General features: G+C 40.1%; 1 protein-coding gene across 1 annotated transcript in view; it reads right to left on the reverse strand.

The window, feature by feature from the left end:
- Window positions 1–842: 842 nt before the first annotated feature.
- Window positions 843–24,763, reverse strand: part of mcm3ap (minichromosome maintenance complex component 3 associated protein) — a 64,574-nt gene continuing 40,653 nt past the window's right edge. Inside the window, exons 15-29 of the mRNA XM_080198514.1 lie at window positions 23,766–23,897; window positions 23,153–23,266; window positions 21,421–21,573; window positions 21,106–21,261; window positions 19,382–19,450; window positions 18,267–18,401; window positions 15,381–15,531; window positions 14,961–15,219; window positions 11,832–11,929; window positions 9,365–9,755; window positions 9,008–9,274; window positions 6,353–6,482; window positions 3,966–4,163; window positions 2,633–2,774; window positions 843–2,478 (exon numbers count right to left, since the gene is read on the reverse strand). Coding sequence (XP_080054640.1) covers window positions 2,296–2,478; window positions 2,633–2,774; window positions 3,966–4,163; window positions 6,353–6,482; window positions 9,008–9,274; window positions 9,365–9,755; window positions 11,832–11,929; window positions 14,961–15,219; window positions 15,381–15,531; window positions 18,267–18,401; window positions 19,382–19,450; window positions 21,106–21,261; window positions 21,421–21,573; window positions 23,153–23,266; window positions 23,766–23,897 — 2,578 coding nt within the window. The 3' untranslated portion in view covers window positions 843–2,295. The remainder of the gene's footprint in view (window positions 2,479–2,632; window positions 2,775–3,965; window positions 4,164–6,352; window positions 6,483–9,007; window positions 9,275–9,364; window positions 9,756–11,831; window positions 11,930–14,960; window positions 15,220–15,380; window positions 15,532–18,266; window positions 18,402–19,381; window positions 19,451–21,105; window positions 21,262–21,420; window positions 21,574–23,152; window positions 23,267–23,765; window positions 23,898–24,763) is intronic.

Raw genomic sequence — 24,763 nt, forward strand, 5'->3', positions numbered from 1 at the left:
CGAGGGAGATAAGACAAGACCGTCCAAAATACAACAGATGAAGCCAGGTAAGAAAGATGACAATTATGGAGGAAAATCAGGATCAAATTTTCACAGATGACGAAGATTCTATTTTGTGTGAGTGAAAATGACAAAAGCTTTGTTTCTATTTTACCCCAAAATGCTGTAAAAACTCAGGTTAGGCAGCATGGAGAGACTGAAATGGTTACCAAATCCAGTAAGATTCTTCTTCAGAACCCAAGAGATAACTTTCTAAAGCACTGGAAAAGGGTTTGGGCTGACAGAACTTTATTTAGCTGTGAGTTAAGAAGCCTTGATGGAAGGCTGAGAAGTCTTACAGCCCATGTGGACACAAGGGGTTAACTAATTGTTCAATATATTAGCCACACAATAATTGGAAATCAAGAATGTGCATAATTGTACATGGTTGAAAATAAGGGATAGAGATTAGTTGGGCATATGATGTCTATAATCATATCTGCACAGCTAATGCCTGTATATTTGAACCTTGTATTTGCTGGAACAAAGTCAGTCTGCCTGTTTCAGGGTTAGGTGCTCATAGATGCAGAGAGAAGTAGGCTTAAATGAAATTCAGAAATATGAAGGATGGAGAAAAGCCAAGTATGGCATGAGAAAAGGATGGTAGTCATGATGTGGAGATGCCAGCGGTGGACTGGGGTAAACACAGTAAGAAGTCTCTCAACACCAGGTTAAAGCCCAACAGGTTTCTTTGGTAGCAAACGCCACTAGCTTTCGGAGCTTTGCCCCTTCGTCAGGTGGGGCAAAGCCCCGAAAGCTAGTGGCGTTTGCTACCAAATAAACCTGTTGGACTTTAACCTGGTGTTGTAAGACTTCTTACCATGAGAAAAGGAGACAGACGTGGAATTAAAAAATAAATTAAAAAGTGATGGTTCAAGTTTAGGATTGCAGCAACCATTTTGCATATGAAGCAGCAGAATAAACATTATTTTTCTTCATTTCTGAAGCAAAGTCAATGAATATAAGTACAAACAGTAAACTCTTGCAAACAAATGAATTTCAGAAACCAGTATCCAGTGCTACACGTAGGATGCTTGATTGAAGAGAACAGTTCTACAAATTCATCCACAGGACTCAGTAAACCTGAACTGAATAGTTATGTGATGAGACAAAACTCGTAGGCATGATGTTCATGAATTAATTTTTATGGCAGCAGAAATATCAGTTCCTCATTTACTACAGATTTATTCCCAATCAGTTCTCAGGAGCTGTACATCACACATTACCACAATAATATCAGAACACATGCCACTCAGATATGATTTAAAACAAATAATGAACCTGTCCCATGTAACTCTGGCTGTTACCAGACAACAGCCAATCATTTCAAATGAATGTAAATATAACTTTAAACAAGTTTAAATGACGCTTAAAGCATCATCATTCATTATAAAACATAATTTCCATGCCAATTAAAGCATTCATGCACAAATTGAATTTTACATACATAACCCTTCACTGGAAAGGAACAGGAATAAATGTCCAGAAACAGCTGGTAGAAGTGACCAACACTTGGAAAAAGCTGTTTAAAAACCTAATTAGAAAGTGTACATATGTCATTAGTCAATATCTTTTCAAATTCCTCTTGGGAGCTTGGTTTCATACCATGGTTTTCATGTTGTGGTTTTTCAAAGGATCAAACAGATAAACTTTTCAGTTCCTTTTGGATTCTTCAGCTCAAGAAAATCCAACTTAGATTTTTCTCTCCTACCTTTCTAAAATGGGATAAAAGATCTGAGATGCACATCAAAACCATATTTTAATTCTATGAAGAAAGTCACAGGCACAATCTTTCCAAAAGAACAATTAACTAAATCTCCCCAATGTTTATTGCTTAAGGTGCACTATTTCGCCTGCAGGTTTCATCATTCAGCACCAGTTCAGTCCTTAAATTGGTCACAGAAACAGTGCCAAACTCTTACAATTACGCACACCTTTCATTGAAAAGGAAAACATTTTTAGATTGTGGCAAGACTTGCAGATGTAAAGTACGTTTTCTGCAAAAAAAAACTTCCAGCAGCAAAAGTAGTAAAACGTGGAGAACTGCAAGGAATAAAGGCCAATTAAAAAACTGTCTGGAGTATTTTGTTATAAATTAAATCACATTATCTTAATGACTGTACAAAAACTGAATGCACATTTCAAATGATGGAGCAATGGAAGGAAGAAAAACATTCAAGTAAAAGCTTCAGTGAGGCTGCACCCAACCACCAAGTGCTGTATACCCATAAATTACAGGCGTTTCTGCTGTTTCCATCATGTGTCAGTTACATCTAGCAATATGGACAGGTGACGCTCACAAACCATTTCTTCCTCTTGATTAGCTCGGATCAACCTTTTAAACTCTTTCAGTTTGTCTGATAGGGTCATCGTTGAATCATTCATCCAATCAGAGTTATTCATACTGATGTCCTTACTGTGTCCACTACTATCAACCTCCTAGGATGAGAAAAATGTAAAAACCAGGATTAGGTACCATCAGATTTCCAATCTCGGAGAAATAATAGGAGCAGGATTCAAGAATAAGTCAACTGAGCCGGAAGAACTGTTATACATCAAACTCACAAAGTAGCAATAGTAGGAATACTCAAACCTGTGTTGTGACTGGAGTAGAAATTTGGTGCATGGGAATAACAACATCATCAGCAGAGATCAAAGTCTGTGGGAGGTAAAGGGGAAGAGCAATCGAATCCAGAGGATCCTCATCCAGCCAGCGATACAGTTGCTCCTCACACCTGGAAATGGTATAAACACATTAGATTATCTCTAAATGCATTTCCAGTTGAATGGTAATCTTTAACAATGAATCATGAGAAAGGTTGTGTTCATTTGTGCTACAACATTAGGGAGGACACTTCCTGCATTAAAATAAACAAGTTTGCTTGACAGAGACTAACAATAAATCATCATTTGGTGGTACTGAATGAGTATTGCTGAAAAAAAACACATCTTCAAAGCTTTACACCTTGTGTTCATCAGGACATTCCACACAAATACCAAATGTAAAGGAAATAATTTATTCTTGACAGTGTCGATTGGTTGGCAAGTGGACTGATTGGTTCAGGCGCTACCAAGAAGAATACACAGTTAATTGGTGACTGACAGTTAACCATCAAACTTTGTTTAAATTCAAACCAGACAAGGTGACTCTGGTCAAGGCATAGGCAACCCTTGGGAATGAACCAGAGAATGGCAGTGATTCGACTTGCCAATGAATCAGCACTCTGTTCTCATGAAGTGCAAATTGTTATCCCCTTCACATTTGGTATTCTTGCAATCTGTCATGCTGAGTGCAAGATGAAAAGCTTCAATAATGTCTTTTTCAGCAATACTAACAATAAAGTTCAATCTACCCATTTTTAGGTCTGTGCAGCACTTAAACAACTGCAAGTTCTTGCACCTAGTCTACCAGTTATTTTCAACTGTTTCCTCTGTAAACAAACTTCGGATGATTCAGATGAAAATATATAATCAGGAAATACAGTAAACAAGATTCCCAACTCCCAATGAACTCAGAAGAGAATTGATTGTAATATCTAGTTTAGGGACACCTTTTGGTTAAAAAAAGTTTTTTTTAAAAATCATATGGGATTTGAACCCATTGCTCTTGGACTAAAAGTCCTATTAGCTAACAACTTAACTGTTTGACCGTCATTTTCAAACCAGCTCTGGGGGCCTGTTTTAGACTAAACCTTAATCACACAGTACCCAGTAAACTTCAGACTTCCCCCAACTAAACTCCTGGAGATTCCTTTCTTTGCCAAATGAGAGAGAAGATTGTGGAAGAGCTATCACTACCATTTGGAAGAGTTTATTACTTAATTTCCACCCTAAGGTCTGACTCACTAATTTGTTCTGCACCCTTATAAACTACATCATTTACAGAAAGCACGCTCTTTGTTTTCCACATTTCTCCATTATTGTACCTCCTATTCTCTTCTCTTTCCATTTCAATTTCTGAAAACAGTCGTTCTGGTAGAAGTTCTGCTGCTGTAGAAGTACGGGTGATATCCAGAGCAGAAACGGTCCTGTCTGGAAGCCTTTCTTCAGGATTGACCTTCACAGTATATGATTTACACTCTGATCTCTGCTTAATCGAAGAGTATCCCTGTTTCTGTGACGACCTGGAAAACAGTATGAGGAAATATAAACAACATTTATGGGAATTTTGGTATTTATTCCTTCATGGGCTGGGGCATTGCCAGCAACACTATCATTTGTTGCCTATCCTGAATGCCCTTGAACAAAGTGATTTGCCTGGCCATTTCAGAATATGTTTAAGAGTTAACCACATTGTTGTGGGTCTGGAGTCAAACCCAAACCTGGAGTCAGGCCAAATCAGGTAAGGATTGCAGATTTCCTTCCCTAAAGAATATGAATGAACAAACAATGACAGTTTCAGTGGACACCAAGACTAGTTTCCAATTCCAGAATTTATTGATTGAATTTGAATTTCACCAGCTGCAATGGTGGGATTTGAAACCATGTCGCCAGAGAATTTGCCTTGGCCTCCAGATTACTAGTCCAGTGACATTATCACAATTAATATTTGCCAGCTAGTGACACCAACATGCCATGAAAGAATTTTTTAAAAATTATATTACTCTACCCATCACCCCTCAGTTGAAGGGAAGATTTGCTGGATTACAAAAGTAACTTTCAACATATTGAAGCCTGTTACTGAAAGTTTGCACAGTATACAATGACTGAACCATTTATAAAATGCCCATTGTTTGCCCGTCATTATCTATGTTGGCTCATTTCTGGTTCATGAACAAAAGCTGGGATCTAACTGGTAAATGGGTCACGCTGAGCAATTGTTACAAGCAAACATTTCATCGTGCGATTGCCTTAAACAAATAAATTATTGGGGCAACAAAAGCCCACTAGGCCCAATAAAACCTATTTATCCCTCCTCATCCAAACCACCCAGAATCTGGACTGCTGGTCCTCACAATACAAATGTGCAATCATCTTATCTTAGTTTAACTTCAAACAAATACAACATGTGTGATGTCACACAGATAATCAGACAAGATGACACATTGACAACACCTACCTGAAATTTCAGATCATTTGACTCTTTTGCCAGCCATTACGTAAGCAATTCCATTTCATCAATTTGCACCCCCCCACGGGGCTGACTATCTCAAGCTATCAATCCTCAAAGCACTGCATATCAAAATGGCTCCTGGATCCCTCTTATGGGCAGTCTCCATCTGTTTAGTAGCCTTCACTAAATGCATAATGTCTTTCAATCACGCACAGTGGGGTTAAATAACTTATAAATATTGTAACTATACAATCCATTATTGAGCAGAACTGTGTCATGACTAGATTCCTGGTTTATGTAAACTCTACATCTTGTCCATTTTTATTAAATAAGATTCTGGGGTTGTTTGTGAAATGACTGACCTTGCAGATGACAAATTCTACTTCATTACGCTACTGACCAAGATTCATTTCATTAGTAATTTGTAGAAACACAAACAATTCATTTTAATTTTCAATGAAAATCAAAAACCACTGAACTTGACTGTAACTAAATCAATGTAACTGTAACTTCTCCCAGATTTATGTTGTTACAAGCAAGATCACGAATATGCCCAAGACAGCTTCAACTGCCCACGCTGATCAAAATATGTTTCAGCTCATCTTGTACTGTGGTACTTGTGGAGGCCCCAACTCTGCACTGGCTTGACACAGAAGAACATCAAAATCTGCAAGCTGCATTACAACAAGTTTAAGGAATCTGTTCAGTCTCTAATCTGTCTTCATCCAGTTCTCAATGCAGATGATGCACAAGAATAAAACCGTTAAAATTCAGATACAAAGCTTCAAAGGACTCCATAATTTTTACTTGGCATGCAAAGACAATCTTCCCTCCTTCATCGCCCTCATTCCAATTATCAATTTTTCATGTATGGACTAGGTAGAGCATCATAAATTGGTAAAGTAATTCTGATTCATCTACCAAATAGAATACAGTTCCCAGAATGGTTTCCATTTGTTCATTTAAACTAAAAAAAATCTTGTGAACAGTACGATGGAGTGAGGTAAGGTCACACATGGATAACACAGAAGGCATAATGCCATTTCAAAAAACAAAGGGAAAATAAATCAATTTAATCAACATTTGCAAAACTATAATTTCAAGAAACAAATTGAAATGCATGAGAAGAGAACACATGCAAATAGTCCTAAATTTTTAAAAATTCATTGTCACATGAACTACAATCTGAACAATGCAGCTCATACAGTAGTAGTATTCAGAACAGGAAGTAAATTTTATTTTACTGTTTTGTCCCTTTACCTGCGAGAGGCTTCTTGGATTTCCATTTGGGTATTTGCTCGTGCCTGTTCCCACAATGCAGGACATTTGTATTTCTTCAGATCATCCTGGAAATAGTAGACCAGGATCTGACCATCTTCACTTACAGCTTCTGAAAATTGATAATAAAAGGTATTAATGAGGAGCAGACCGAGATGTGTACATTTAACTCCAATAAAAGGAATTCCTCTGTTTTTATTTCGTTTTCTCATCACAAAATTTAGAAAAGGATCCATATCTAAATTGTATGGGCAAGGGAACCTGGTCTATTCCAGGTCAATTACACTCTGAAGTCAGGAGTCATTGCTCTGGGACTCTTCCACAAAAGGCAGTGGAAGCAGAGTCTTTGAATATTTTTAAGATTGAGTTAGATAGATTCTCGTTTAATAAAAGGGTGAAAGGTGGTAAGCAGGAATGCAGTGCTGAGATTACAATCAGATCAACATGGTCTTATTGAATACAGCGCAAGCTGGAGGGACCAAATGTGGGACTCTTGTTCCTAATTCGTATATTTGTACGTTCTGCTCAAAAACGTCATACTTCTCTGCAAATAACAGGAATAAAACTATGAGTCATGCTTTGATACTATCTGAGGCTGGGATGGACATATGAATCAGTATCGGAAGCAAGCCATTTGGCCCTTCGAGAAATATCCTGAAACTTGTAAGTGCCTAATTATTTGCCCCAAAAAAGTAATTTTCTTTCAGACACTTGCCATTCAGATAGCTATTAAGAAAATAGTTAAAGCTCTCTCTGGTGAGTGAGTTTCTACAAGCAAACTGATCGTAAACTTACAACACAAAAGGAGACCATTCACATAGAATCTTAGAAAGAGTTGTTGGCTTGGTCTCACTTTCTCTTGTCCTTTCCCCAATTCCTTTAACATTGCTCTTTTAAAAATATTTAATCTTTCAAAAAAATTACAGGTTCTGTATCCACTGGTGTGGAGTCAGGCATATAATATCCCAACGTCCCTCTACATTTAAATTTGAATTTAAGCCTATGAGTTATCGATTCTTTCCTGATCAAAATTTCCCAATTTTGAACACCTCTATCAAATCTTTTAATTTTGTCCATTTTTATAGGGAGGCCTAGTTTGTCCAAAGTCACTTCAGAACAAAAGTTCCTTATTCCTGATATCATTTTGATGAATCTGTTCTATATTCTCCCCATGGCCGTCACGCCTTTTCTGTAGTATGGTACTTCAAAACTGGTGACAGTTATTAACTATAGTCTAATCACTTACACAGCTGTAGTTATGCCTCTTTGCTTTTATACTCAGTTCTGGTAAAAATCAGGATCCCATATACTTATAAAAAAGGCCAACCTCCCACTTATAAATATTATGTACCTGACTTCCCAATTCTCTGCTCTTCAATAGTTCTAATATTTTACATTTAGAGTTCATGTCCTCCTTATTCTTTCTGCCACAATGTATCTTTTCGTAAAAATATTCGTATTTTTACATTGCCTGACTTTTAACAATACAAAATCATAATACACAGAACTATTCAAATCATTTCCTTGAATACAAAGTTTCCGTGTTCTTGAAAGCCTTTTGCAAAGCTGCTGATGAGAAGTTTTTAAAAAACCTTTCAGCACAGCAAGGGATGCCATACATGACAGGATTGTTTACAGAATCAAGGGAAATGGGGCTGGGGGAAGGAAGTGGACTTTTTGTACAAGTTCAACCATAACCTTAATGAATGGAGAAGTGGGCTTGAAAAGCAGTTGGCTTACTCCTACTTGTATTCTTATGTTATGAAAAGGATAATTTGGAGTGAGTAGGGGTACATGCAATAACAGGTTTGGAGAATCCATCTTCAAGATTTTTCTTAATTTTCTCCACAGTAAGTTTTGAATGCAGGGTGAGTTTGTGCTATTCTGTACAGTTAATTAGACTATTCAGGACAAATGTTTTGTTGGTAATAAAGTGAATTGTCAACTTTATTACTGTTTTTAGTTGTATAAACCTATTAAAAACATTTAGGAAATACCCTACACATTCAATTTCATCAGACATGTGTGCCCAAGTTACTCCTGCAATTATTAATGTACTCTTCACAGTTTACCATGCTCCAATTTTTATGCTTCCATATTCAAGTCTAGCTCATCTACATATGAAAAGGAGCAATGTTTCCAACATGGAGAGCACCACTGTTTATAGCCCTTCAGTCCAGGGCAAATCCCATTAGCCATAGTTCTGTTTTCTGCTCTTCAATCTGTTTTCTATCCGAGTCTCCACACTCACTTTAGTACAGAACCACTTGACTTTCATCAACAAGCCTATGCGATACCTTAACAATTGCTTCTTGAAAATCTATTTACACAACATGCACTGCCTTTCCTTCATCAATAGGTTTTTCAAAGCACTTCTTTTTCCCAATTTCTTTGAATCATGTTTGGTGATCCAATCATCTTCTATCTTCCACAGCAAACCAAAAGTGCAAAACATTCTGCCCTCAAATGGATGTGATTTCAGCCAATGTCATCAGAATTCAGTTTCCAAACCCATAAAACCAGAGATAAATAAAATTCTCATGGCTTTGTGTACCCTCCTCATCACCACAACTTACTGTAATTCTACAAAAATCAGTCCACTCTAGAATGAAAATGAAAAATTGAAACGTGATTAACCTGCAACACAGGGCATGTTTGGGGACCTCCATTCTCTCAATCGATGGTCAATGCAAATGGCAATGATTTCATCCCAAGGTATTTCTGAAACCGAAGGCCCCTCATCTATCGTGACTTCCAACATCAAGGGACAATTTTCTTTCCATTTGCTGTAAACTTGATTAAGGAGATGTTGAATCCTCGAAAGCAGCAGTGGACAAGTTTGCTGTGATACTGGCACTTGAGATACGTAGTGGAAGATCATATCATAGACCTTAGCCCACGGAGCTATGAGGAACAGAAAACAATTATTGCCGTAATATAAATGATGAGATCACCAACACAGAGTAAAATTATCTCACAGGATTATGTTCATACCATGCAAGGGAGGTCGGTCCATCACCGGCAACTGAAAAGATAGCACAGCTTTTTTTAGCCAGGTCAGATGGTTATTAGAATTCCACTCTTTGTGCGCCAGTATTTCATGAGCAGCAGGTCCAGAAAATTCAGCCACTGGCCAGGAAAGATTGTACAGTTGTTCAGAGGACACCACTTCTGAAAGGAAACGCAGCACATCATTGTAATACTCAATGATGGAGCTGGGGTCCTGGGAAGGCAATGCAGCCAGCTGCCTTTCGGTTTTATCATGGTAAAACTGGTCACTGAACTCTCGGCACAGCCCGTCTTCAATGAATTGCATTAGAGTCTGACAGCAGACCTCCGGTGGTGACGGGCAACGTGAGGCCAACCACCTTACAGCTTCAGAGACCTAAAAGAAATTACACCCATGTGTTTAAATCTCACTGTAAAATAAGTGACAAAAATAACACTCTGCAAAGGACTGGAAACATGGCACACAACATTATTTTCCATGTAGTCTGTTTGTTGTGAAAAAGATGGGGAGAGACAATGATTGAAGAAAAACTTGCCATGACACAAATTCCACACCACCATTATTGAGTAATCTTTTGCTAAACAGTATTTATTTTTCAGCCAGGGGTAAAACTGAACTTAAAAAATATAAACTCTTGTTCAGATAAAAGAACCCTTCAAACAATGGCTCTTCAATGGTCTGGCATTACACAGAATCATTTCAAGTACAAACTGTTGCCTCAGGCCAGCTGTGCAGAGATTGAATCCTGGAATTAGACCCCAGTTCTTTTGAATGAGGCAAACCTGATGCAACAAAACAAGAAATTCAAATAGTCCAAGTGATGCAGATCACAGAGGAGCTATATTTAAATAATGTTCTGCAATCGATCATATTTATTCAAATTGGATTATTTTGTTCTACATGTTAGTTTGCAGGTATTGTTGCATTTATTGTCCATTCCTGGTTTCCCTGGTGGTGGCTTTCTTTCTTGGGAAGCTGATTAGTCCATTTCAAAGAGAGCTAAGTTAAGCACATTATGTAATGGAACAGAACTTAGAGTTATAGAGGTTTACAGCATGGAAACAGTCCCTTCAGCCCAACTTATCCATGCTGCCCTTTCTTTTAAACCCCTAAATTAATCCCAATTGCCCGCATTTGACCCATATCCCTCTATACCCATCTTACCCATGTAACTGTCTAAATGTTTTTTTTTAAAGACAAAATTGTACTCTACTACTATCTCTGACAACTTGTTCCAGACATTCACCACCCTGTGTGTGAAATATGACTATCTAGATGATCTGTGCCCCTCATTATTTTATAGACCTCTATAAGATCACCCCTCAGCTTTCTACGCTCCAGAGAAAAAAGTCCCAGTCTATCCAGCCTCTCTTTACAACTCAAACCGTCAAGTCCCAGTAGCATCCTAGTAAATCTTTTCTGCACTCTTTCTAGTTTAATAATATCTTTTCTATAATAGGGTGACCAGAACTGTACACAGTATTCCAAGTGTGGCCTTACCAATATCTTGTACAACTTCAACAAGACATCCGAACTCCTGCATTCAATGTTCTGACCTATGAAACCAAGCATGCCGAATGCCTTCTTCACCATTCTGTCCACCTGTGACTCCACTTTCAAGGAGCTATGAACATGTACCCCTAGATCTCTTTGTTCTGTAACTCTCCCCACTGCTGTACCATTAACTAAGTCCTGCCCTGGTGCAATTTACCAAAACGCATCACCTTGCATTTATCTAAATTAAACTCCATCTGCTATTCGTCAGCTCAGTGGCCCAACTGATCAAGATCCCATTGGTGCCTCAATCCTATAGGGGAGAGGCCACAGGATTTAGGCCATATTTACTGAATTCTTAACATCTTATAACTAGACACCATTCTACTCTAGATATGGAAGGACAGTCTAAATCCTGAATTTTGTTACCTGGGATACATAGCCTAATGCTGACATCCATGTCCAGAAAGATGAGACTTATTTTAATTTCAAAGAATAAGATATTGGATGGCATTTGTCAGAACAGGACTTGGAAGTTCACGTTTTAAGACAAAACTGCAACATTATTTTCTGAGTCAGGGTCTTTGAATTAAACCTTTAGTGATAATCGTTGCAAAGTATTACAAACTATTTACAGCACAGAAAGAGGCCATGCAGCCCAACCGGTCTATGTCAGTGTTTTATTCACGTGAGCTCCTCCCATCCCTCTTCATATAACCCCATCAGTATATCCTTTTCATGCCCTTTCTCTCTCATACACTTATCTAGCTTTCTCTTGTACCTATGCCATCTATTTCCACCACTTGCATGGCAGCTAATTTCATATTCTGCCCATTCTCTAGCAAAGAAATTTCTCCTGAGTGGAAAGCAAACAGCTAAGATGCTGCTCTACTAATTCGCAATCATGTCAAGCTAACCAAGGAGGTCTGTAACCCATTTAATAATGAAAAATGTTACCTTGTTTGATCCCTGAAGATAATTGCTTTTTCCTGGGATCAGAACAATCAAAAATTCAGACACGAGATGAGTAGCCACTAGCGCTTCAAGCTTTAGACCTTCATGCAAAATAAATGTTATCAATAACTTGTATATAAATTGCATAAAAGTTCCATTAAAACGTCTCCCATCAGTGCGATAGCCTAATTGAGCTATATATAGCTCCTGTAATACAAGACACATGAAGAGTTTATGAAATTCAAAACAATGCATTCTGATCGGCGCTGATATCTGGATTTTTGGTGGGCAGAACGAATGATGGATAAGATACAAGAGTGAGGATCCTCTGAGCAACATTAGTAGTGGAACTTCACAACTTCAGGTTAAATAAGAACATAAGAACATAAGAAATAGGAGCAGGAGTAGGCCATCTAGCCCTTCGAGCCTGCCCCGCCATTCAATAAGATCATGGCTGATCTGTTGTGGCTCAGTTCCACTTTCCCGCCCTCTCCCCATAACCCTTAATCCCATCTCTTATCAAGAACCCATCAACCCGCTTCTTAAAAATATTTAGCGAGGCAGCCTCCACCACTTCAACAGGCAGAGAATTCCAGAGATTCACCACCCTTTGAGTGAAGAAGTTTCTCCTCAACTCCGTTCTAAACCGCCTCCCCTTTATCTTGAGGCTGTGCCCCCTAGTCCTACTGTCTTTTTTGAGCGGGAAGAGTCTCTCCACCTCTATCCTATCCATCCCATTCATCATCTTATACGTCTCAATGAGATCTCCCCTCATTCTTCTAAACTCTAACGAGTACAAGCCTAGTTTATTCAGCCTCTCCTCATAGCTCAATCCCCTCAACTCCGGTATCAGCCTAGTAAACCTCCTCTGCACTCCCTCCAGGGCCAAAATATCCTTGCGCAGGTGCGGCGCCCAAAACTGCACACAGTACTCCAGCTGCGGCCTCACCAATGCCCTATACAGCTGCAGCAAGACCTCCCTACTTTTATATTCAATCCCCCTCGCTATGAAGGCCAGCATCCCATTCGCCTTCCTGACCACCTGCTGCACCTGCAAGCTGGGTTTTTGCGACTCATGCACAAGGACCCCGAGGTCCCTCTGCACCGTCGCCTGCTGCAGTTTTTCGCCACGTAAGTAATAGTCCTTCCTACCATTCTTCCTACCAAAGTGGACCACCTCACACTTGCCAACATTAAATTCCATTTGCCATTTCCTGGCCCATTCGCCCAGCCTATCTAGATCCTTCTGCAGACTCTCCACACCCTCCGCACAATTTGCCTTTCCCCCAATCTTGGTGTCATCAGCAAATTTCGACACCCTGCACTCGGTTCCCTCCTCCAGATCATCTATATAAATGGTAAATAGCTGAGGCCCCAGCACCGACCCCTGGGGCACCCCACTAGTCACCAACCGCCAATCCGAATAGCACCCATTGACCCCCACTCTCTGCCTCCTATTTGACAACCAATCCTCTATCCACGCTAACACCCTACCCCCAACTCCATGTCCCCTGACCTTCTGCAATAACCTCTTGTGAGGTACCTTGTCAAACGCCTTCTGAAAATCCAGAAATACCACATCCACCGGCTCTCCTCTATCCACTGCCCTAGACACATCCTCATAGAACTCCAGTAAATTTGTCAGACACGACTTCCCTTTAATGAAACCGTGTTGCGTCCGCCCTATCAAGCAATTCCCTTCAAGATGCCTCGCAATTTCCTCCTTAATGACGGATTCTAACATTTTACCTACCACAGACGTTAAACTAACCGGCCTATAATTCCCCGCCTTTTGCCTGGCACCCTTCTTAAACAACGGCGTAACATTAGCCATTTTCCAATCTAGAACCCCTACAGTGCAGAAGGAGGCCATTTGGCCTATTGAGCCTGCACCGATAACACTCCCACCCACACCAATTCCTGTAACCCTATGTATTTATTCCACTAATCCCCCTGATATTAAGACTCAATTTAACATGGTTAATCAATCTAACCCACACATCTTTGGAGTATGGGAGGAAACTGGAGCATCCAGAGGAAACCCACACAGACATGGGGAGAATATACAAACTCCACAGTCACCCAAGGCCAGAATTGAACCTGGGTCCCTGGTGCTGTGGGGCAGGACTGCTAACCACAGTGCCACCCATGGAAAACGTCAGAGTTAAACAAACTGAAAAGGCTCTCCCTTTCAACAATCACTATTTCTAATTCCCTCCCAACGGAATATAATTCTCCAAGCAATGTTATTTCCTTCCCCTAATTTCAGACTTTTTCAATTCCTCACTCAACATTATTTCAATCCAGCTCTGAACACTTTTTAGTCCCAAACTTCTTGAGGCTGTCAGGCCAACTCTTTCAAAACAATGCCATCATCTTGCACCATTAATAGTCCACCCTCAAACCCTTCTAAGATCCCCTTCATCTTAACATGCTTTTTTTTCTCCAAGGTTCTTAAATAGTTTTATGCTCAATTCTCCCACTGTTGCACATTTCGAGCAGCTGGGACTGAGCCACATTCTGCAATTGCAGTCACAGCTCACTGTCTCTCTTCACATCTTCAACACAGCTCACCGCTCCACTCTCCTCCATCTCAGATCCACCTGTTCTATGAAGTACTAGGAGACCATCTGTCTGAAAACAACAAATGACTTCTCCAGCCTCTTTTAAAGTTGACCAATACTACAAGATAGCCAGCCTGAGTACTACTAGCAGATTCTACAGGCTGCTGCACATCAAAGCCAGAAGTAATCGTACATTGTGAAGTAGAGAAATTAGTAAGTAGGTTAGCACTAGATGCAGCACATCAGACTCAAAATGGCAAAACACAGAAGGCAGGACTAGAAAAGCACCATCTTATCCAGAAATCAGATAGATCTTACAAATAAATACATTTCTAGTTTGAATTTCACACAAGAGACAATAATGGCAGAAGTGACTAAACTAGATATGTTGGCTGAACCCTTTGTAAAAAATTAAATGGAGTTTTAAATCTACCTGCCCATGAATTTTTCATGTTTATAATTGTTGAAATACATGATCTTAATGCAAAAATCCCACTTTAAAAGTTCAGGATTCCAGCTTTCATTGTTACACTTACAGTGGTTATTAAATGTTGGCACCAGATCTTACCTTCTATCACCTCTTCCTCATTCAATGAGCTTTCCTCTCTGGGAACAAGGACAACCAGTGGAACTGGAGGATTTAAAGGTTTAGCTTGTAAAAGTTGCCTAACTTGAAGCATAGCAGAGAGCCAGTAGACTTCCTCCTCATCCTGGTCTGTGCCACCTTCTCGAGCTGGTAACAAGAGGATCAGAGCAGATGTTCCCAGCAGTTCTTTCCGTTGTTCCATTGCATCCACAGCTGTGTCACTCAAAGGGCCTTTGGTCACCTGGTCAACAAAACCACAGATCGTTAATAGGTGCGAATCAGACAAATGTAATTTTTGAAAGAACGTTTATAGGGTACTGGATCTTTTCAAGTCAACTTTGAAAAAGCTGTAACCTTTATACAATACTTGCCTTTACAAAGATATGTGCACAAGGCACTTACCTTCACACAAATGTGCACAAATACATCAGCCACTTCATTGCTGCTCACTGCTTTGCATAAGTGTGTCTGAATGATGTTGTCAGCATCATCGGATGGATCATCCACCCTTTCACTTCCTTGAAATTTTGTTTTCAGCCAATCGATCAAGGTTCTTAAAAAAAGTATTTAACAGGAATATTTTTTCAATTAATTTTCTTGTTTTCAAGATAGTTTAAAATTAAAAATATCATAGTAACTTACATAATATGTTCTGAGTATTGCTGCAACCGAGTTCCGCGCTCAGTGGCATTTTAATCATTAGTGTGTGAGATGCTGATGCACAGACACCACCTGGCTGCATTAGCATGAAAGACATTACCAGCTGGTAACCTGCTCCAGTGGTCCAGTCACCAGCAATATTTATAATTAGATTGTGAATTTCAGTGTCAGAATGTGGAATTGATCCAATAGTCAAGTGTGCTCATGACACCCTACGTTGCTCTTTCACAAGGTTACGTTTTGTGCATAAACTTCAATATTTTTCAGCAACGACACATCCCCAGTGTCAAAGCTGGTAGAAGTAGCACATTACTACCACACCGACAAGATGATCCAAGGTCTGACTGAGTTTGCTGATCTCAGGCCGGATACAGTGAGAACACTTAAAGCTTGGAGTTCGCTCTCCATGCTGGAGCTGAAAAAAGAGACAAGGTTTCCATCCTTGAATCCTACCCATTTTAACAAGAGTTAAAATGTTTTAGTGGTTACTGTTTCAGTTCAAGTAGCATTGTCATAATGGTTCAGCTGGATACTTTCCTTCAGTCTGCACTTGGGCAGGTCGGAGCATGTCCAATTTTACAATATAATAAAAAGTAAAATACTGCAGATGCTGGAATCTGCAACAAAATCAGAAAATGCTGCAGAAACTCAGCAGGTCAGTTTCTGTTCTTGTTTCCAAATTTCTAATATTCTCTGCATCATGATCCAGTGCAACTGGATAGAGATCCAGAAAAATGCCCTTAAAATATATTTCAAACCAGGTTACCACATGGAGTTTTCCCACTGGATGGTGAATTTTATTGACATTCTACTCCACCCATTTAAGGTTATTTTCAGAGTTACTTTTCAGTGTGGCCTATTAGTATCTGTGCAGTGGCACTGGTCTGCAAACATTTGATTTCTTTCATTACACTAAGTTTCCTGCTTCAGCTGCAATGTTGGAGGGGGAGATAAGAACATAAGAAATAGGAGTAGGAGTAGGCCATCTAGCCCTTCGAGCCTGCCCTGCCATTCAATAAGATCATGGCTGATCTGAAGTGGATCAGTTCCACTTTCCCACTTTCTCCCCATAACCCTTAATTCCCTTGCCTACCAAAAACCTATCTACCTGTGACTTAAATATATTTAGCGAGGTAGCCTCCACCACTTCAACGGGCAGAGAATTCCAGAGATTCACCACCCTTTGACTGAAGAAGTTCCTCCTCAATTCCATTCTAAACTGCCCCCCCCCCCCTTATCTTGAGGCTGTGCCCTCTAGTCCTGCTATCCTTTCTGAGCGGGAAGAATCTCTCTACCTCTACCCTATCCATCCCTTTCATTATCTTATACTTCTCTATAAGATCCCCCCTCATCCTTATAAACTCCAACAAGTACAGACCCAGTCTATTCAGCCTCTCTTCATAGTCCAACCCCCTCATCTCCGGTGTCAGCCTAGTGAACTTCCTCTGCACTCCCTCCAAGGCCAAAATATCCTTGCGCAAGTGCGGCAACCAAAACTGTACACAATACTCCAGCTGCGGCCTCACCAGTGCCCTGTACAGTTGCAGCAAGACCTCCCTGCTTTTATATTCTATCCCCCTCGCTATAAAGGCCAGCATTCCATTCGCCTTCTTGATCACCTGCTGCACCTGCAGACTGGGTTTTTGCAACTCATGTACAAGGACCCCCCAGTCCCTCTGCACCGTAGCATGCTGCAGCTTTTCGCCCTTTAAATAGTAATCCCTCCTACTATTATTTCTGCCAAAGTGGATAACTTCACACTTGCTAACATTGGCTGATCTGCCAGGTCCTCGCTCACTCGCTCAGCCTATCCAGATCCCTCTGCAGACTTTCCACACCCTCCGCACAATTTGCTTTTCCACTCATCTTCGTGTCATCAGCAAATTTCATCACCCTACACTCAGCCCCCCCCTCCCAATCATCTATATAAATGGTAAATAGCTGAGGCCCCAGCACTGATCCCTGCAGCACTCTACTAGTCACCAACCGCCAATCAGAATAGCACCCATTGATACCAACTCTCTGCCTCCTATTAGATAACCAATCCTCTATCCACGCTAACACCTTACCCCCAACTCCACGCCCCCTAACCTTCTGAGATGGGGAGCGCTAATGGTGTGATATGCAGCAAAAGCCAAAGCTTTCTGGTGAGGTGGAGAAACAAGACAGTCACCAGCCCCAGCTGACATATGGCCTTCCTACATGCCAGCTGACAACAGTAACAAGGAAAAAAATCAAATGAAGATGAAAAACCATCCCCCACTGCCTCTTTGCTGCAAGTGTGCTGAGATTCCAGAGACAGAGGAACTCAAGAAGGAGTCACACCCTCAACAAACATATTTTCACATTTGGTTCCTCTGGAGCCTGTACAGGTCCCTGACTGACCAGGTGAGAGCACAATCTACATCAAGACCACATGCATTATCTTCATAACCAACCATTTAATGATGAGTAAAATTATTTTCTCTTCTAGCGCTGAGTTGTCTGCGCAGTTTGGCTAGGAAACTAGCCCAGGCAGCTGATGACTTTTTCAATGGTACAATACCTTTAGGTCAGCAACACTGTCGACATTAAAAAAAATACTTAATACAAACATTCAGAGTTAGTGTGTTCAGAGCTTATTTTAACCTGTTGGTATCGCTGAGTCCATATCCTTCATCACTTGGTAACAGCAGAACAACCTTCCAGAAGATTCTCTTTTGACTGGTTGGGAAGCTATCCACCACCAATGCGAACAAATCCAAAGGAGTCCAGGCAGCTTCACTAAAAGTGAAATTATAATCCAAATTTACGAATGACTGCAGTACCTTGCTTCATGGGCGCAATATACAACAAAAACTAGCACCCATTGAGTGTCTGGAACAAGCTGCTAGAGGTAGTAGTAGAGGTGGGTACAATTTTGTCTTTTAAAAAGCATTTAGGCAGTTACATGGATAAGATGGGTTTAGAGGGATATGGGCTAAATGCAGACAATTGGAACTAGCTTAGGGATTTAAAACAAAAGGCAGATGGACAAGTTGGGCCGAAGGGCCTGTTTCCATGCTATAAACCTCTATGACCTATTAAATCACTGACAACAAGCAGCACCAACCAGTGATTCTCTCCGATAAAAATTTCCTGTGTTTATTTATAGTTCCCTCTGCTATCAATGGACTATAATCAATTTGCCTGCTTTAAGTCATAGCTGGTGTAACATGAGATCATTAAGAACATTTCCTAACCCTAAACATAAAACTATCCTGGTCAATTTTAAAGATCCTGAATTATCATTGTGGTATTTGTAGACATCTTTCAAAAATTAATGTTTAATAAAGAAATGATTCAAATATATTACAACTGCGAATGGCTAAATTTTATATCTGTTCTTCTACATAATCAGCTTCATTTATAGTAATAATTAGACCGTTTAAATGCATAACAACTAGTGCTGCAGGAAAATAGCAGTGGACAGGGGAGAATGGAAGACGATTCTGAACAACTGTTTAACCTGTCTGAAATATTTGGTTTGCTTAGGACCGTTTAAGTGGCATCGCTACAATTGTTGTCTATGCTAGTGGAAAATAGTCAATTTTCATTTGCCAAATATATAAGCAGGCGTGTTGTATAAAGAGGGTAGTGCAAGTGATAGAGTCTAAGGTGATTGAGTAAGCAGAGAGATGGCTATCCTTTCCGAAAAGTGAGAATATCAATGGTATCTACACTGAATCTATTTGAGAACAGATCTGTCACAAAATGTAATGTACCAGAGGAGCTGGTGGTAGAAATTTTGAACCCTCATTTTATGAGCAGTCTCCTTCCTCTTCTGCAGCAACCTGCAACACAATGAAAAAAAGTCAAACATCTGTAACAGGTCGTTTATATATTTTCTCATCTCAATATACCATGTTGCCCTGTTTCAGGTCCAACATTATAGTCTGCTCATTAGGAACAGACAGATTACAGAAACCACCACACAATGGAAGTCTTTAGCACACCTAGATGATGATATTAGGAGGTCAAAGAAACAATTATTAAAATTTCTGTCTCCAACTACTGCATCTCAATGCTGTCTTCCAGACACGAAGATTAAATACACCAACAGTAGCTGGTGCAGGTGTCTGTTAGGTGTAGAATTCTAACTGAAGCCCTCTGAGCACCATAATCCAGTGGCTGGGATGCTGCTTAGTGCGTCAAAGTAAAATTCACAGCTCAATTTCAAAAAATGTCCTGCAATTACTGGCTGCAAAAAACCCCTCAAAAATGACACTAATATGTCACAGACTGCTATCACAGCGAGACTAATGTGTACCTCACATTGCAGAATGGTCTCACTCTGGTAAAGTATGGGTGAAATCCACTTCTGTAATAAAAGTAACTAACCTTAGTTAGTCCAAGAAACATTCATTCGTGGATCATGAGACTGGTTTGGAAATGGCAAGAAATACCATTAGCTTCTGTAAAGGTGAGATGGCATGAAAGAACTCAAAAATAAGAAAATTAAGAAAATCAAACCAATCAATCAATCAGCATATGAATGAAAAGGTTTGGTTGTTTTGAATGGGATTTCATCAGGAGCAAAAGAAAAGCACAGCCCAAGGGAACAAAGCAAGGCGGCAAAAATAATAACCAGAAAGGAGTGAGGTAATCGAGGGTTACAGAATGATTCTCAGTATACCTTTTCTTACAAAGGAAGTACAACTTTGTGACATTATTGCTCAGTTGGATAACAGAGCATTTTAAAAAGAGTGGGACAATATATCAATTGATGGAGAATGCATTTTATGTTGTAGTGGTGACTTGTTACTCTCAAGCTGAAAAGTTAGTAATGTACTTTTTGCTACAATGCTTCAGCTGTTGTGTCATTTGTTCTAAGATTACGTTTCCTCTATGTCTTTGCTGTTGTAAGTTACATCCATTCTTTTTTTAAAGCAATCGCTGGTAGTACTATATCAGCTGCTGCCATAATGCTTCTCACTGGCAAGGCTGAGGAAGAAGATTGAATGCTGACCAGTGATGATGTTGAAAGGACAGTGCAGAGAAATGCAGGCAGGGACGATCAAGAAGGAATAGAGGTGGATGAGGAGGAGCCGGGCAAGCAAGGGTTTTCCCTTGAAACCAGTGAGCAAGTTTTGAGCTGTGATTCTTCCTTCCAAGAATTTCAAATAAATTGATGAAATACATTAACAATGCACAAGAGTTCAAAACTAAAGATGCCAGTAATAAATCCAATAGGTAACTCAGAAGAAATTTATTTAACCAGAAACAGTGGTTAGATTGTGGAATACACTAGAGTAGTTGAGGCAAATAGCATGGATGTATTTAAAGAAGAACCCAGGTAAGCAGGATGGAAAAAGGATGCAAAGGATATGCTGATTGAGTTCAATGAAGAGGGTTAGGGGGAAGTTTGTGTGAAGCATAAACAGAGTTATGGACCAGTTGGACCAAAGGGTTGGTTTCAGTGCTGCAGACTTGGTATTGATATCAGTACCGTATATACGAGATGCTGAGGTTATCATCTGTGGGCAGTTCTGGGTTTACCACTTGGGGACTCAGTTTGCAGCCAGGGCCAGCCCTGCCTGGAGCTGCTGGGAATGTCCACATTTCTTTTCTCAGGCGTTTCCGAGACTCTGCAGTAGCTCTCCACCTAACAGGACATATAGAAACAGAGAGTTAGAGTCATTTAAGAATAAAAAAGTGAAAAATTAATTCATAGAAAAACATTTTATAAATGCAAGTCTTTCTTTTTTCTTTTCCCCATTTACGGTTAATAACTCTAAGATTGGGGCATTTTCCTCTCACTTACTTCTTTAAGTATTTGCAGAAACAATGAACTTCCTGCAGCGTCTCCTTCACTGCCTGAAAGATCTCACTTTCCAATGTTTCTTTGATGAGGAAGTCGCAGAATTCTGTGGAGCAGCAGTTAATCCGTGCTTGCCTATCCACCTCCACTGCAAGCCTACAAGGGACAGAGAGATGAGCTGAGAACAAGTGTTTCTTTGATGGCATTAACTTATGGCACTTAGGAAGACATGGTTATATGCTTTGTACAATCACCAATATCTTGTCCTTTCCCAGAAATTGATAGTAATTCTGCATGTAGAAGGCCGCTGAAACTTGAAAAGTAGAGCTCAGTTCTTGAAAACATTGATGGCTTTGAGACATGTAATGATAGGATTGCAGCATAATCAAGCTGCCTTCTTTACTGATCTAAAGCTACCAATTACTGTATAGCTTTTTAGTTGTTCAAGGCTCTGGGAGTTTAAAACTTGAAAACGACAAGTCTTCTGGGCTCATAATGTACAAGGAAGAAAGCAATTGTAGATGTTTATAGGTTGGATTCAGACTACAGGCCATGTCTTGGACAACCTGGCAGAAGAGAGTGGAGTGGATTGGAAACTAGCAGGCAAGTTGTGACAAAAAGCAGAATGGATAGATTTGGGTCTGTTTTGAAATTGGTCACAGGAACTGGTGTTGAGGCCATTATCATTTCCTGCTTCTTATTAATCATCTAGATGCAGGTGCTGAGGACATGATCTTCTCAGATCATGCCAGTGTTATGAATACAGATGATGTAAATGGCTTTGAGCAAATGTTACTGTGTTGGATTCGTGATTCGCACCATGATTCTCATCCACACCGGAATCAAATGCCTTGGAACTGTTGGTCAAAAACAAGGGTTCCTCCATCACCACATCCTAAAAGAACGCCAAAGAAATACCCAAATCCATTTCACATGCAGCTTGTGAGACAACAAAGAGACACTCTGATCTATTCAGTCTTGGCTACAATGGCATAAAGTTTCCGCAGGTCAACAATTCTTTCAAATGAATCTGAATGGTTTTGGTAAATGATGAAACATAGTTGAAATGTCAGTACGTCAGTCTCTAACACAGTGTTACATTTTCTCCCCACTTCATGGTCTTACCTGTACATCAAAAAACCAATGTGATTCTGCCAACCCAACTAATTCTATGAACTCCCAATCTCTGCTACAATCTTACACAGTAAAAAGTCTGACACCACCAGGTTTTAGTCCAACCGATTTATGACCGGTTGGACTAAAACCTGGTGTTGTCAGACTTTTTACTTTGTTTATGCCAGTCCAACGCCGGCATACCCACATCATAATCTTATACATCATTCTAAAAGCAGCTTGGTGGCACAATGGTTAGCACTGCTGCCTCACAGTGACAGGGACCTGGGTTCAATTCTGGCTTCATGTGACTGTCTGTCTAGAGTTTGCATGTTTTCCCCACGTCTATGTGGGTTTCCTCTGGATGCTCCTGTTTCCAACCACAGGCCAAATATGTGCAGGTTAGGCTGACTGGCCTTGATCAATTGCCCCTTAATATCAGGAAGATTAGGAGGTAAAATATGTGGGGTTACGCAGATAGAACAGGACCTAGGTGGGACTGTCATTGGTGCAGGCTCGATGGGCCAAATGGCCTCCTCCTGCACTGTAGATTCTATGAAGCTGATCTATATATGGAGGGTATAATTCATCCTTCTTCAAAAGCTGATGTGTTATTAATTACCTTAGCTCCTGAATGGCACATTTCCTTATGGAGGAATCCACAACTTCCTTTGTGAGTTCATCACATAGTGCCTGACTGTAGCGACTCTTCCACAATTCCCGTTCCTGCTTCAATCTGCAGTACAAAAAATAACGAGGGATTGCTCTTGCATGATTTACAAGTGTCAGGGAATTATCTGTCTCAGACAACAAAACTGAACACTTGGAAAATCCAGATCTCAGGAATTGATGTCAACAGATGTCTAGCCCTTTCACAATGGAGCACAAATTGCAGACAATAACTTGCATTTGTATTTCACCATTTAAAAAGTGCTAAGTTACAAAGCATTTCACAAAGTTTTGTCAAACACAATTTGACACCAAGCCACAGAATGAGTATTAGAACAGGACAGATAACCAAATCCTTGGTTAACAAGCTAAGTTTTAAGAAGAGAGATAGAAAGTTGGAGAGATTTAGGGAGAAGCTTCAGAGTTCAGGGCCTAATGGTACACCCATTACCAAAGCAAAGAGAAATCAAGGTGGTGCAAGAGTACATAATTGGAATGCTGCAGCGATCTAGGAGGGATACAAGGCTGAAAGAGATTATAGAAAAAGGGAGATTGCCACTACCTACCTGGCCTGTTCAATCCTGCGCTTTTCATCTTTAATCCTCTGTCTTTCTGCCTGAAATTCCTCAGATGAAGTTTGCGTCAGTAACTCTGTGGTGACTTCTGCAATGAGCTCCTCGGTAGATATGTTTGACAAGCTAGCAAAATACAAGAAGATGTCTCCCATAGCAAAATTCAGTGGGCATTTAAAACCAATCTTGCATAGAATTACATAATTAAACAACACAAACAGTCCATGTCAGTATTTATGCTTCCCTGGAATTATTGTTCAGTTTTCCTCATCTAGCTATCAGCAGAATCTTCTGAAGTGTTCTCTTTCATAAGCTTATCCAGCCTTCCCTTAACTACATCTGGACTATTCATCTCCTATTGCAGTAGGCAGATCCACATTCTCATCACTCTCTGGGAAAAGAAGTCTCTTATAAGTTCCATATTTGATTTTTTGGTGATTATCTTGTTTGATGGCATCTAGTTTTGTCCTTCACAACTGGGGATACTCTTTTTGTCTACTCCGTTAGAACCTTCCATCATTTAAGACCTCTATCAGGTCACCCCTAACCCGCCCCTTTTTAAGAGCATAAAGGCTCTACTTGTTCATGCTTTCCTGATGATTACAACCTCAGTCCTGGTATCATCAAGTCAATCTCTTTCTTTTTTGCACCCTTTCCCATACCTCGGCATCCTTTTTATAACATGCGACAAGAACTGCACGCAGTACTTTAAAACACGGCCTTTCCAAATTTAACACAGCTACTCTATTTTTCAATTTGAATCCTCTAAAAATAAACTGAAAGTGCTTGGTCTGGTTCCTTACGGCCTGATTGGTCCACGTTGCAACTTTTAGTGATTATGTTTTCATAGAATCCCTGCAATGCAGAAGGATGCCATTCAGTCCATCAAGTCTGCACCAACCACAATCCCACCCAGGCTCTATTCCCATAACCCCACATATTTACTATGATACTAGGGTCAATTTACCACGGCCAATCAACCTTGTATTCTA

This window comes from Carcharhinus amblyrhynchos, chromosome 11 (genome assembly GCF_965287045.1).
Source record: "Carcharhinus amblyrhynchos chromosome 11, sCarAmb.v2.hapA, whole genome shotgun sequence".
Taxonomy (NCBI): domain Eukaryota; kingdom Metazoa; phylum Chordata; class Chondrichthyes; order Carcharhiniformes; family Carcharhinidae; genus Carcharhinus; species Carcharhinus amblyrhynchos.